General features: G+C 42.8%; 1 protein-coding gene across 1 annotated transcript in view; it reads right to left on the bottom strand.

The window, feature by feature from the left end:
• LOC139381407 (melanopsin-A-like) overlaps positions 1-15453 on the bottom strand; it is a 75865-nt gene that overhangs the window by 12293 nt on the left and 48119 nt on the right. The window contains exons 4-9 of the mRNA XM_071124908.1: positions 13990-14193; positions 10760-10931; positions 10415-10579; positions 7562-7669; positions 395-590; positions 148-318 (exon numbers count right to left, since the gene is read on the bottom strand). Of these exons, the coding sequence (XP_070981009.1) occupies positions 148-318; positions 395-590; positions 7562-7669; positions 10415-10579; positions 10760-10931; positions 13990-14193 (1016 nt within the window). The remainder of the gene's footprint in view (positions 1-147; positions 319-394; positions 591-7561; positions 7670-10414; positions 10580-10759; positions 10932-13989; positions 14194-15453) is intronic.

Genomic DNA, 15453 nt, shown 5'->3' on the forward strand with positions numbered 1-15453 from the left:
CCTCTACTGTGTTAGACAACCATTCACACTGTTCTGCCTTTAGAGCCCAAAATATCCTCCGCGCATTCAGAACATTGTCAAACATGTGGAAGGGAACAGAGAGTAGGCTTGCCGCTTGACTTGACCTTGCCCTGATGTGTTAGTTACCTTCTCAAAAATGCCAGAGTCGTTGCTCTTCATCTTGGAGTTGAAGCTGGAGGAGCTGTAAGGCTTGAGGGCTGGTAGCTCGGTTGTGTCCTTGCTGATATCACAGGACACCTGGCGGCTAGCCGGCCTGGAGCCCATACTGGAGAGGTCAGCCTCAGTATCTGTCCAGCCCTGGGAGAAGGACCATTACATAACCGACAGACAGACAAACAGACACATACATGTATCGGGACATATTTATCCGTACCGATTCGCTGTCGGAGGCGGAGGAGAGGCGGGACTTGACGGTGCTGGTGCGGCGTAAGCGATCGCTGATGTCGGAGGTCTGGCTGGTGACAGTGGAGCGTCTGGTGGACATGAAGCTGCTGTCGGTGGAGCGCAGGTCACGTCTACGTACACACAGCAACACACCCAGACATGGGATGTACTTGGCTATGGCCATCCTGAAGACAGAAGGGAGCGGGGAAAATAAGGAGATGTACCCACATGAAAAAATACTACAGTTTACTATCGAATACCACATTACTTAGTATCCCTTGATCATGTGTAGTATTTTTATTATAGAATGTCAGTTTCCCAACCCTGGTCCGCAAGTACCCCCAACAGTACACATTTTTGTTGTATCCCTTGACAAACACACCTCCTTAAGCTCATTGAGGGCTTGATGAGTAATTGACAAGTTGAATCAGGTGTCCTTGTCCATGGTTGCAATAAAACAAATGTGCTGTTGGGGGTACTCGACGACCGGGGTTTGGAAACACTCCTGTAGAATACTACAGTACATACTACTGTATTATCCACACAAAAAACACTGTAGTAAATACTACAGTAATGGCCACAAAAACAGTACACTTTTTAAACTATAGTAAATACTGCAATATTGCATTTGCAAATATCACAATTTATGCCACCCATAAGTGAGAAACGTACATGCCAATATGAGGTATTGTAGGTAGACACAGTATGTACATGAAGGTAAAGTGACTAGGCATCAGGATTAGGGCTGTGCGGTGACCATATTACTGCCACACCTGCAGTCATGAGTCATGACCGCAGTAAAATTCAACGTGACCGATGAGTCACTGTAATATCCTTTTATGCACTCTGGACATGCTTTTTTAGTGCCCAACTTTCTGACTACCATCAGGTCCTAATGGGCTGGAACTCAGTTTTCTATTGTCCCTCTAACCACTCTGACATCAATGCAAATGCAGTCGAAAAAAATCACATCAAACACACATCAACAAAACAGTAGGCCTACAGTACTTTTAAAACTCACCTCACTGAAGGCTAATCAATTTGAAGAAAGAACTTCAACAGCAGGTTGAAACTGTGTAAAACATATTGTTTCAAAGCCTAACAACAAAATGGACAGTGCTTTCTAAGATGATGATTCATTCAAAACAACCATATGCATATTAGAGCTTATGCACATGATCAGGATAGATATTAATAAGAGTAAAATAAAGGACAGAGTAGCAGCAGCAGCAGCAAATGATGAGTGTAAAAATGTGTGTGTAATATGAGTGTTATGTGTGTTTGTCTTGTGTCGGTCTGAGTGTGTGTGTTATGTGTGTGTGGGCATATGTAGCGTATGTGTGTGGGTTTTGTGTTGGAGTGTCAATGTAGTGTGTGTGAGTGTGTATATGGTTTGTATATATAGTCTAGTGAGTGTGCGTAGGGTCAGTGACTAGCCAGGGGTCTGATGTATCATGTCAGAGGAAATTATGACTAACACTGAAAACCCCTGGACATTCAGTACTACAGTGGCCTTCCATTCTAACCCCCTCTCACCGGCTGTGTATTCATGTTACCTGATGAAATTGCTATACAATATAATCTTGTTGCCATCTGATGCACAGTCAAATGTCATTAAAAAAAATCAACACAGCAAAGCTCTCCCTTTCTGCCATGCCCAAATTGTATTGCTGCTGATGATATATGGACATTTGCATGTACACCCTGGCCTGCCTACTGTTGCTAGACCCAATTCTGACTTGTTCTCAGATTTCGGCTTCACGGATTTCTGCCCTCGGAAAACCTTGGGTTTTCTTCAAGTTAACACTAGAAGCTTATTACCTGAAATGGATCAATTGAAAGTCTGGATTCACAGCTCCAATCCAGATGTGTTGATCATTACTGAGACATGATTAAGAATGAGTGTTCTAAAACACTGATTTGAATATTTCTGGTTATAACCTTTTTCTGCAAGACAGATCTTCCAAATGTGGTGGAGTGGCAATCTTTACCAAGGAACACCTTCAGTGATCGGTTGTCTCCACCAAGTCTGTCCCCAAACAATCTGATTTGCTGGTTTTAAGCATTCATCTTTCAAATAGCTCTTTGTTGACTGTTGCTGGGTGTTCAAATCAAATTGTATTGGTCACATACACGTGATTAGCAGATGTTATTGCTCTGAGCTCATCAACTTTGTTATCCAAAGACTGAACATTAGCAAGTAATATACTCGGAAGCGGTGGGTGGTGTGCACACCTCCTAAGAATCAGCTTGATTCCCTTTGTCAAAGATGCTTGAACCTTCTTTTTTTATATTTTCAGTGGTTTTGTTAACTAGCATGTTCTCTCTCTGTGGATCTAACCCCAAGAAGTTCTGGAAAATGGTGAAAGACCTAGAGAATTAACCCTGCTCTTCACAGCTGCCCATGTCCCTTAATGTTGATGATGTGGTTGTTACTGACAAGGAGCGTATGGCTGAGCTCTTTAACCTCTTGAACCTCTGGGGGCAGTATTTCATTTTTGGATGAAAAACGTTCCCGTTTTAAACAAGATATTTTGTCACGAAAAGATGCTCATATAATTGACAGCTTTGAAAAGAAAACACTCTGACGTTTCCAAAACTGCAAAGATATTGTCTGTGAGTGCCACAGAACTAATGCTACAGGCGAAACCAAGATGAAATTTCATACAGGAAGTGAGCCAGATTTCGAATGCGCTGTGTTCCAATGTCTCCTTATATGGCTGTGAATGCGCAAGGAATGAGCCTACACTTTCTGTCGTTTCCCCAAGGTGTTTGCAGCATTGTGACGTATTTGTAGGCATATCATTGGAAAATTGACCATAAGAGACTACATTTACCAGGTGTCCGCTCGGTGTCCTCTGTCGAAACTATTGCGTAATCTCCAGGTGTGTGCATTTTTCCATTTTGAACAGAGGAGAAACAAAACTGCCACGAGTGATTTATCATCAAATAGATATGTGAAAAAGACCTTGAGGATTGATTCTAAACAACGTTTGCCATGTTTCTGTCGATATTATGGAGTTAATTTGGAAAAAAGTTTGCGTTGTAATGACTGATGTTTCGTTTTTTTTTCTTAGCCAAACGTGATGAACAAAACGGAGCGATTTCTCCTACACAAATAATATTTTTGGAAAAACTGAACATTTGCTGTCTAACTGAGAGTCTACTCATTGAAAACATCCGAAGTTCTTCAAAGGTAAATGATTTTATTTGAATGCTTTTCTTGTTTTTGTGAAAATGTTGCCTGCTGAATGCTAGGCTTAATGCTATGCTAGCTATCAATACTCTTACACAAATGCTTGTGTAGCTATGGTTGAAAATCTGAGATGACAGTGTTGTTAACAAAAGGCTAAGCTTGTGAGCCAATATATTTATTTCATTTCATTTGCGATTTTCATGAATAGTTAACGTTGCGTTATGGTAATGAGCTTGAGGCTATAATTACGCTCCCGGATACGGGATTGCTCGTCGCAACAGGTTAATCGTCACTTCAAGTCAGGATTCCTATTTGACTCAGCCATGCCTCCTTGCCCGTACAACACTTCCTCTTCTCACATTCCTTCTAATGCGACTAGCCCTGATGCTCCTCCCTCTTTTTCCCCTGTCCTGATGCACAGCTTCTCCCTGCAGGCAGTCACTGAGTCTGAGGTGCTAAAAGAGCTCAAAGAGCTCCCTTGTTTATCAAAAGTGTTGGAAAAATGTGTCAATAATCAACGGACTGGCTCAGCCACTGCTTGTCACCAAGGGAGTACCCCAAGGCTAGATCCTAGGCCCCACACTCTTCTCAGTTTACATCAACAACATAGCTCAGACAGTAGGAAGCGCTCAACAAAGCTTTCTTAGTGTCCAACAAATTTTCTCTGCCCTTAACCTTGTACTGAACACCTACAAAACAAAGGTTACGTGATTCAGTAAGAAGAATACCCACTACCAGTGTGATTACTACCTCTGAGGGTTCAGAGCTTGAGGTAGTCACCTCACACAAGTACTTGGGAGTATGGCTAAATGGTACACTGTCCTTCCGTCAGCATATATCCAAGTTGCAGGCTAAGGTTACATCGAGACTTGGTTTCCTCTATCGTAATCGCACCTCCTTCACCCCAGCTGCCAAACTAACCCTGATTCAGATGACTTATCCTACCCATGCTACATTACGGAGATGTAATTTATAGATTGGCAGGTAAGGGTGCTTTCGAGTGGCTAGATGTTCTTTACCATTCGGCCATCAGATTATCCACCAATGCTCCTTATAGGATACATCTCTGCACTCTATACTAAACTGGCCATCTCTGAATACCCGATGCAAGACCCACTGGTTGATGCTTATTTATAAAACCTTCTTAGGCCTCATGCCCCCCTATCTGAGATACCTACTACAACCCTCATCCTCCATTATACAACACCCGTTCAGCCAGTCGCATTCTGTTAAATGTCCCCAAAGTACACATGTCCCTGGGTCATTCCTCTTTTCAGTTCGCTGCAGCTAGCGACTGGAAGATCTGCAAAAAAACACTCAAACTGGACAGTTTTATCTCCATCTCTACATTCAAAGACTCAATCATAGACGCTTTTACTGACACTTGTGGCTGCACCTTGTGATTATTGTCGTCTCTACCTTTTTGCCCTTGTGCTGTTATCTGTGCATAACAATGTTTGTACCATGTTTGTGCTGCTACCATGTTGTGCTGCTGCCATGTTGTGTTGCTTCCGTATTGTTGTCATGTTGTGTTGCTACCATGCTGTGTTGTCATGGGTTGCTGCCATGCTCTGTTGTTGTCTTAGGACTCTCTTTATGTAGTGTTGTGGTGTTGCTCTTGTCGTGATGTTTATTTTGTCCTACATTTTTATTTGTAATCCCCCATCCCTGCAGGAGGCCTTTCGCCTCTTGGTAGGCAGTCATTGTATGTAAGAATTTGTTCTTAATTGACTTGCCTAGTAAATCAAAGTTTAATAAAAATACTGCATGTTCACTACCAGTCAAAAATGGGGCGGCAGGGTAGCCTAGTGATTAGAGTGTTGGACTAGTAACCAAAAAGTTGCACGTTCAAATCCCCCAGCTGACAAGGTACAAATCTGTCGTTCTGCCCCTGAACAGGCAGTTAACCCACTGTTCCTAGGCCGACATTGAAAATAAGAATTTGTTCTTAACTGACTTGCCTAGTTAAATAAAGGTATAAAATAAAAAAGCTTTAGAACACCTACTCATTAAAGGGTTTTTCTTAATTTTTTGTTATTTTCTACATTGTAGAATAATAGTGAAGACATCAAAACCATGAAATAACACATATGGAATCATGTAGTAACCAAAAAAGTGTTAAACAACTCAAAATATATTGTATATTTGAGATTCTTCAAATAGCCATTTGCCTTGATGACAGCTTTGCACACTCTTGGCATTCTCTCAACCAGCTTCACCTGGAATGCTTTTCCAACGTCTTTAAGGAGTTCCCACATATGCTGAGCACTTGTTGGCTGCTTTTCCTTCACTCCGCTGTCCAACTCATCCTAAACCATCTCAATTTTGTTGAGGTCTGGATATTGTGTAGGCCAGGTCATCTGATGCAGCACTCCATCACTCCCCTTCTTAGTAAAATAGCCCTTACACAGCCTGGAGGTGTATTGGGTCATTGTCTTGTTGAAAAACAAATGATAGTCCCACTAAGCACAAACCAGATGGGATGGTGTATTGCGGCATAATGCTGTGGTAGTCATGCTGGTTAAGTGTGCCTGAATTCTAAATAAATCACTGACAGTGTCACCAGCAAAGCACTTCTACACAATAACACCTCCTCCTCAATGCTTTACAGTGGGGAAATACACATGCAGAGATCATCCGGTTACCCACACCGCATCTCACAAAGACATTGAGGTTGGAACCAAAAATCTCCAATTTGGACTCCAGACCAAAAGACACATTTCCACCGATCTAATGTCCATTGCTCGTGTTTCTTGGCCGCTAGCAAGTCTCTTTTTCTTATTGGTGTCCTTTAGTAGTGGTTTCTTTGCAGCAATTCAACCATGAAGGCCTGATTCACACAGTCTCCTCTGAACAGTTGATGTTGAGATGTGTCTGTTACTTGAACTCTGTGAAGCATTTCTTTGGGCTGCAATTTCTGAGGCTGGTAGCTCTAATGAACTGAGTCTTCCATTACTATGGCGGTCCTCATGAGAGCCAGTTTCATCATCACGCTTGATGGATTTTGCGACTGCACTTGAAGAAACTTTCAAAGCTCTTGAAATATTCCATATTGACTGACCTTCATGTCTTAAAGTAATGATGGACTTTCGTTTCTCTTTGCTTATTTGAACTGTTCTTGCCATAATGTGGATTTAGTATTTTACCAAATAGGGCTATCTTCTGTATGCCCCCTACCTTGTCACAACACAACTGATTGGCTCAAATGCATTAAAGGAGGAAAGAAATTCCACAAATTAACAAGTCACACCTGTTAATTGAAATGCATTCCAGGTGACTACCTCATGAAGCTGGTTGAGAGAATGCCAGCTGTCATCAAGGCAAAGGGAGGCTATTTGAAGAATCTCAAATCTAAAATCTATTGATTGATTTGTTTAAGACTTTTTTTCATATGATTCCATATGTGTTATTTCATCGTTTCGATGTCTTCACTATTATTCTACAATGTAGAAAATAGTAAAAAAGAAGGAACCCCTTTGAATGAGTAGGTTTTCTAAACCTTTTGACTGGTAGTGTACATCCAACACATAAGCAATAATTTACCTTGAGCAGTGAACCTAAATTACTAAAAACCAAAAAGTACACAGCGGTAAAGAATCTAGGTCCCCTATATATTCTTTCTTAGAATCCTTCCTGTGTGGTGAGAATATTAGAATGATGTCCAGTTGAGTTAATATCCAGGTTTCTGAGTGATTGTAGAGTGGAGAGTTTAGTCTGTTCGCTAGCTAACAGGGGCTATACCCTTCCTGTCTCTCAGATTTGATAGATTCTCATGGGATGGAATGGTTCACTGGGGTAGTATCACATTGGTGTAAAAATAGCTCTTTGACTTTTGTTGCTCAACGGAATTCCCAAATGGGGTTCGGCTGCGTAAGAAGATTTGACTCATAATGCAACAATAGAAAGAATAGAAACCAATAGGTTTGATCTTTAATCTTTGTGGCAGCAAGACTGCGGTACCTGTACTTGGGGTGGGTGATGGCATAGATGATGGGGTTGTGAATGGCTGAAGCCTTGGCGATCACAGCAGGAACTGAGTTCATGTATGGGGTCAGAAAATCTGCATACCTACAGGAGACATGGAGAAGACAGGAAGAGAAGGTAAACTGTGAGGCAGAATAATACAATATATAAAGTACCTGAATGGTCAAGGTTTGAAAATGTCGCTGCGGCATTGTAGTATTTCTATAGAAAGAAGTGATTTTAGAAGTGGGTGTATACAGATTTAATTTTCTACAGCATGAAAACACTCCTGCAGCAATAGGAAATTATTAATTATAATCCACATAATCATTTATAATACATTTTTAGAGGTTACTACATTTTTCATAATGGAAAATCAAGTCAGAAATTTCAAAGTGGAAATACTTCAGAAGCCTTTTTAAACCTCAAATACACTACAAGTTGTACATTTCCTGTGTCTTTGCACTGTGACAGGGGAGTTCACGGACATACAGACACTATACAGATGTAGGATCTTAATTTCATCACCATGTTGCAGGAGGGTTCTCCTGCAACACATTACATTTTTACCCTGAAGTGCATTTGATGTTTAAAAAAGCGTCTGAAGTTTGTAATTTCCTCTTTGATATTTCTGACTTGATTTTCCCTTACGAAAAATGTAGCAATCCTTACATTTTTTTTTATTAATTATAATCCACATAATAATTCACATTTCCTATTGCTGCAGGATTGTTTTCATGCTGTATAAAACTGCCTCAAATTCAGATGGAGACGTTCTGTTGCTACTACGCTGTATTGTTATGTGTTGCTGCCATGCTGTGTTGTTGTCTTGAGTCTCTCTTTATGTAGTGTTGCGGTGTCTCTCTTGTTGTGATGTGTGTTTTGTCCTACATTTAAAAAAATGATCCCAGCCCCTGTCCCCAAAAGAGGCCTTTTGGTAGACCATCATTATAAATAGGAATTTATTATTAACTGACTTGAATAGTTAAATTAAGAAAAAAAGAGGATCTGGAGGTGTGGCTTGTTGGAGGCATGGCCTTGGGTTAGCTCTCTTTGGACAAACCGTGGGTGAAAGTGTCATTCTAGTTAATTTATTATGTTTTACTCTCTTACTAAGCACTAAGCTTTTCTGCTGTCAGTTCTGTAGATGCAATATGACTGATATACAGTGGGGCAAAAAAGTCAGCCACCAATTGTGCAAGTTCTCCCACTTAAAAAGATGAGAGGCCTGTAATTTTCATCATAGGTACACTTCAACTATGACAGACAAAAGTAGTTTTTTTCTCCAGAAAATCACATTGTAGGATTTTTAATGAATTTATTTGCAAATTATGGTGGAAAATAAGTATTTGGTCAATAACATAAGTTTATCTCAATACTTTGTTATATACCCTTTGTTGGCAATGACAGAGGTCAAACGTTTTCTATAAGTCTTCACAAGGTTTTCACACACTGTTGCTGGTATTTTGGCCCATTCCTCCATGCAGATCTCCTCTAGAGCAGTGATGTTTTGGGTCTGTTGCTGGGCAACACGGACTTTCAACTCCCTCCAAAGATTTTCTATGGGGTTGAGATCTGGAGACTGGCTAGGCCACTCCAGGACCTTGAAATGCTTCTTACGAAGCCACTTCTTCGTTGCCCGGGCGGTGTGTTTGGGATCATTGTCATGCTGAAAGACCCAGCCACGTTTCATCTTCAATGCCCTTGCTGATGGAAGGAGGTTTTCACTCGAAATCTCACGATACATGGCCCCATTCATTCTTTTCTTTACACGGATCAGTCGTCCTGGTCCGTTTGCAGAAAAACAGCCCCAAAGCATGATGTTTCCACCCCCATGCTTCACAGTAGGTATGGTGTTCTTTGGATGCAACTCAGCATTCTTTGTCCTCCAAACACGACGAGTTGAGTTTTTACCAAAAAGTTATATTTTGGTTTCATCTAACCATATGACATTCTCCCAATCTTCTCCTGGATCATCCAAATGCTCCCTAGCAAACTTCAGACGGGCCTGGACATGTACTGGCTTAAGCAGAGGGACACGTCTGGCACTGCAGGATTTGAGTCCCTGGCGGCGTAGTGTGTTACTGATGGTAGGCTTTGTTACTTTGGTCCCAGCTCTCTGCAGGTCATTCACTAGGTCCCCTGTGTGATTCTGGGATTTTTGCTCACGTTCTTGTGATCATTTTGACCCCACGGGGGGAGATCTTGCGTGGAGCCCCAGATCGAGGGAGATTATCAGTGGTCTTGTATGTCTTCCATTTCCTAATAATTGCTCCCACCGTTGATTTCTTCAAACCAAGCTGCTTACCTATTGCAGATTCAGTTTTCCCAGCCTGATGCAGGTCTACAATTTTGTTTCTGGTGTCTTTTGACTGCTCTTTGGTCTTGGCCATAGTCGAGTTTGGAGTGTGACAGTATGAGGTTGTGGACAGGTGTCTTTTAGACTGATAACAAGTTCAAATAGGTGCCATTAATACAGGTAACGAGTGGAGGACAGAGGAGCCTCTTAAAGAAGAAGTTACAGGTCTGTGAGAGCTAGAGATATTGCTTGTTTGTAGGTGACCAAATACTTATTTTCCACCATAATTTGCAAATAAATTCATAAAAAATCCTACAATGTGATTTTCTGGATTTTATCTAATCTAATTTTGTCTGTCATAATTGAAGTGTACCTATGATGAAAATTACAGGCCTCTCTCATCTTTTAAAGTGGGAGAACTTGCACAATTGGTGGCTGACTAAATACTTTTTTGCCCCACTGTAAGTGCATGTGATACCAAATAGCTTTCTAGAGTTCCATTAAGACAGTCCCTGTTTTGTTAAAATACAGTACCTCTCAACAGCACTCACCCTGCAAATGCAGTCAGGGCCACAACAGAGTATGGGGACCAAGAGATTACATAGAGGAGGATGACTATCAGAGCAATCTTAGCCATCTTCCACTCATTCTTCAGCCGACGGAAACTCTTAATTGAGTCTCTGGTGCTCCCATTGCAATTAATCTTGGTTACAGCCCTATGAGACAACCACACACACACACACACATAAAAAAAATGTGAAATGTGAGAAATTGGAAATGTTTCAGAGAATCCAATTTCAGTAACTTACAACATACTTTCTTAATTCAATTTAATTTAATTGGACACACATTCAGTGTTATCTCTAGAGCAGCTCTCTTGTATCCAATCCACTTACCTGTTAGTTGTACGTATGGCTCTGAAGATGAAGAAGTAGCAGTACATGATGACGATGAGGGGGATGAAGAAGACAAAGGTGAAGAGCAGCATGGTGTAGGCACGCACTGATGGGGTAAAGGTCACATAGTCCCATGAACAGGAGGTCAACAGGCCCTCTGGAACATAGGCGCCTGGGGGAGGTAAAGGGGGGCGGGGAGGGGGGGTAAGGGAGAAAAGGGGAGGGAGAGGATGGGGAAGAAGTGCGAAAGTGGTAGAGAAAGGAGGAAAGGAGGAGAAGAAAAAACCTTCAATACAACTTCTAAGTCGTCTACAAGTTGTCCTTCAAGCGTCATCTATTGAAGCCCTGCTATGGTAAAACTGTCAGAGTGCCAGGGAAAGTTAAGGATACTCACATCAATTGGAAGACGCAGGAACAACAAAGCTTGCATCAAGGAAGCACTTCTGGTGATCTAAACGCTCTGGACGATCAAAGCCTCAAAGTGAATAATGGTGTAGTTTTGTTTAGCTTTTGTGTTCTTGATGTTATTGCCTCTGAATTATGTGATAATCAGCGGAGATGAGGCAGAGATCGGGCCGCCAGATGGGTTTAAGGAGACAGACGCCCTGTGTGTGGTCAGACAGGATACGCGGGCTGCGGAGCAATGTCTGGGGTAGCATGCTTACACGCAGACTCCAGCCACAGACGGCTGCAGGGGGTAGGCAGGCCATGATCTGCTACCTCTCTCCCCAAATCCCCTCCACCCTCCACATTGTCTGAGTTAGTGTGTCGCTCTTAAGGCCCTTTCCAGCATGTCACCCATTAGCGTGCTAGACAGAATAGTGTTGTCAATTTGGAGCTGCTGGATCAATTTGTTATTTGCCAGAGATTTGCACAGTCATGGGGTGTGAGTCATTCTGAGTACAGTATACTGTAAGGCCAGGCCAATGTGAGGCTTATGAGGGGCCCATCCCAGCCAGTTCGCCCGCTAGTTTCATTCTCTTTCTTCTCACTGAGAGATCTCAGGCAGCTCAGCATATCTGATCCAATGCCCAAATCCTCATGCTTAAACTAAGCTACTGCAGACTGGAGTTCAAAGAGAGAACACAGATCCAGGGGTAGCACTCTCTCCTGCTGTCTTTCTCTCTCTCCCGCTGTCTTTCTCTCTCTCCTGCGGTTCTTTCTCTCTCTCCTGATGTCTTTCTCTCTCTCCTGATGTCTTTCTCTCTCTCCTGCGGTTCTTTCTCTCTCTCCTGCTGTCTTTCTCTATCTCCTGCTGTCTTTCTCTCTTTCCTGCTGTCTTTCTCTCTCTGCTGCTGTCTTTCTCTCTCTCTGCTGCTGTCTTTCTCTCTCGCTCTCCTGCTGTCTTTCTCTCTCTCTCTCTGCTGCTGTCTTTCTCTCTCTCTCTCTTGCGGTCTTTCTCTCTCCTGCGGTCTTTCTCTCTCTCCTGCTGTCTTTCTCTCTCTTCTGCTGTCTTTCTCTCTCTCCTGCTGTCTTTCTCTCTCTCCTGCTGTCTTTCTCTCTCTCCTGCTGTCTTTCTCTCTCTCCTGCGGTCTTTCTCTCTCTCCTGCGGTCTTTCTCTCTCTCCTGCTGTCTTTCTCTCTCTCCTGCTGTATCTCTCTCTCCTGCCGTCTTTCTCTCTCTGCTGCCGTCTTTCTCTCTCTCCTGCCGTCTTTCTCGCTCTCCTGCTGTCTTTCTCTCTCTCCTGCTCTTTCTCTCTCTCCTGCTGTCTTTCTCTCTCTCCTGCTGTCTTTCTCTATCTCCTGCTGTCTTTCTCTCTTTCCTGCTGTCTTTCTCTCTCTGCTGCTGTCTTTCTCTCTCTCTGCTGCTGTCTTTCTCTCTCGCTCTCCTGCTGTCTTTCTCTCTCTCTCTGCTGCTGTCTTTCTCTCTCTCTCTCCTGCTGTCTTTCAATCTCTCCTGCGGTCTTTCTCTCTCCTGCGGTCTTTCTCTCTCTCCTGCTGTCTTTCTCTCTCTCCTGCTGTCTTTCTCTCTCTCCTGCTGTCTTTCTCTCTCTCCTGCTGTCTTTCTCACTCTCCTACGGTCTTTCTCTCACCTGCGGTCTTTCTCTCTCTCCTGCTGTCTTTCTCTCTCTCCTGCTGTCTTTCTCTCTCTCCTGCCGTCTTTCTCTCTCTGCTGCCGTCTTTCTCTCTCTGCTGCCGTCTTTCTATCTCTCCTGCTGTATCTCTCTCTCCTGCCGTCTTTCTCTCTCTGCTGCCGTCTTTCTCTCTCTCCTGCTGTCTTTCTCGCTCTCCTGCTGTCTTTCTCTCTCTCTTGCTGTCTTTCTCTCTCTGCTGCTGTCTTTCTCTGCTGCTGTTTTTCTCTCACTGCTGCTGTCTTTCTCTCTCTGCTGATGTTTTTATTTCTCTCCTGCTGTCTTTCTCTCTCTCTTGCTCTCTTTCTCTCTCTGCTGCTGTCTTTCTCTCTCTGCTGCTGTTTTTCTCTCTCTGTTGCTGTCTTTCTCTCTCTGCTGGTGTCTTTCTCTCTTTCTCTCTCTCTTGCTGTCTTTCTCTCTCCTGCGGTCTTTCTCTCTCTCCTGCTGTCTTTCTCTCTCTCCTGCGGTCTTTCTCTCTCTCCTGCTGTCTTTCTCACTCTCCTGCGTTCTTTCTCTCTCTCCTGCGGTCTTTCTCTCTCTCCTGCTGTCTTTCTCTCTCTCCTGCTGTCTTTCTCTCTCTCCTGCCGTCTTTCTCTCTCTGCTGCCGTCTTTCTCTCTCTGCTGCCGTCTTTATTTCTCTCCTGCTGTCTTTCTCTCTCTCTTGCTCTCTTTCTCTCTCTGCTGCTGTCTTTCTCTCTCTGCTGCTGTTTTTCTCTCTCTGCTGCTGTCTTTCTCTCTCTGCTGCTGTCTTTCTCTCTCTGCTGCTGTCTTTCTCTCTCTGCTGCTGTTTTTCTCTCTCTGCTGCTGTCTTTCTCTCTCTGCTGATGTCTTTATTTCTCTCCTGCTGTCTTTCTCGCTCTGCTGCTATCTTTCTCTCTCTCCTGCTGTCTTTCTCGCTCTGCTGCTGTCTTTCTCTCTCTGCTGCTGTCTTTCTCTCTCTCTCTTGCTGTCTTTCTCTCTCTCTCTTGCTGTCTTTCTCTCGCATATATAGCACATGGGGATGTGTGAAACGTACTGCTGACACAATCACGACTCTTCCATACAGTGTATACAGCCCTGGCATCCTACAAGCTTGGCTCATGACCCAGGATTATTCTCTCTCTCTCTCTCTCTCTCTCTCTCTCTCTCTCTCTCTCTCTCTGTGTGTGTGTGGACTTACTCCAGCCAAAGAAAGGGGGCAGGCTCCATCCCAATGAGTAGACCCAGGCAGCCATGAGGATGAGCTGGGCTCGTTTCTTGGACAGCACCCCGATGGAGGCCAGTGGACGTGTAATCACAAAATAGCGGTCCACTGCTATCACCATCAGAGTGATCATAGAGCAGATCCCAAATAGAGCCCCACAGAACGCATATAGCTCACAACCTAGAGGACACAGAGACAGCACAGTTAATTACTGAGATACGAGAGAGTCAGAGTACAGTTAATGACTGAGAGAAAATAGAAAGGGTGGGTGAAAGAGGGTGAAAGAGAAACAGCATGTCGGTTGGTGTGTTGTAATGCCCCCTGTGGGTGATAGTCCACTCCATAGCCTGGATAATGATCCAGAACCAGGTCAAACAGAAGGACTGCCTGCAGAGACAGTGAGAGCTGCAGGGGGTAATACTGACCTTATCTCAGATTCACACCCAACACCCACCCTGCTGTGACACCCACCCACCTCCACTTTGCACAGAGCTGAACATATATCGCAAACAAAGCGCCAATGTCTCACAGAATATAGACATTGTGCAACATACTGTATATATGTATAGAACTATAGACCACCCCACAGCTGTATTAATACAAATCATACACGCCATAGGTCATGCCTTCCCTGGGGTTATGCCTTGTGCTGTATGGCAGTAGCTTAGGCTGTTGTTACACACCTTCACTGGTGAGTTATGCCAGGGAAGATTAGACGCCTGAATTTACTGGGGTGTATAGGGTTTAACAATGGCAGAAGTGGGAACACATGATAAGTACAGCTCTGGTTCTGGCTTTACCAGGGGGATTTTGCAACTATGGGAACTTTTCGCATGTCTTATTTTGGAGAAAAAAATATGTTTCTTGAAAAATACTTTTATCAACATAAATACTTTTCTCTTTTTATCGGGAACCATAAATGTGGTATTGGCTGTGAAAATTGTATTCAATAATACATGTAATTGACTCCCTTTCCCCCAATACACCTTCAGCAGGTGTCATTACCATCATATAATAAAACATTCCGTTTTAGTTTGAAACTTAATCACAAACACAATGGGATTTGGGATAATTTGGTTTGTCTGCCTATAGGATTTGGTAATACAACATTTAGAAATAATTATTTTAATTCCTTATTGCGTAAATATTAAATTTCTTGTTGAACAATGCAATTACCTGTTGAAAATGGTATGTATGTCAACATTTTAAGTAGTTATATGGAGAACAAGTATGTGCTTTACACCTGAAGAAGACACGTGTGATATCTAGGCCGTCATTGTAAATAATAATTTGTTCTTAACGGACTTGCCTAATTAAATAAAATTCTACATAAAAATGAAAAATAAAATAATTGAATGTAATGGAAACAAATATGCAATGATTGTGGTGGTAATGACTGTGTGGCGGTAATGACTAGGTAATGGTAAAATTCATTACTTG

This window comes from Oncorhynchus clarkii, chromosome 23 (genome assembly GCF_045791955.1).
Source record: "Oncorhynchus clarkii lewisi isolate Uvic-CL-2024 chromosome 23, UVic_Ocla_1.0, whole genome shotgun sequence".
Lineage (NCBI taxonomy): Eukaryota > Metazoa > Chordata > Actinopteri > Salmoniformes > Salmonidae > Oncorhynchus > Oncorhynchus clarkii.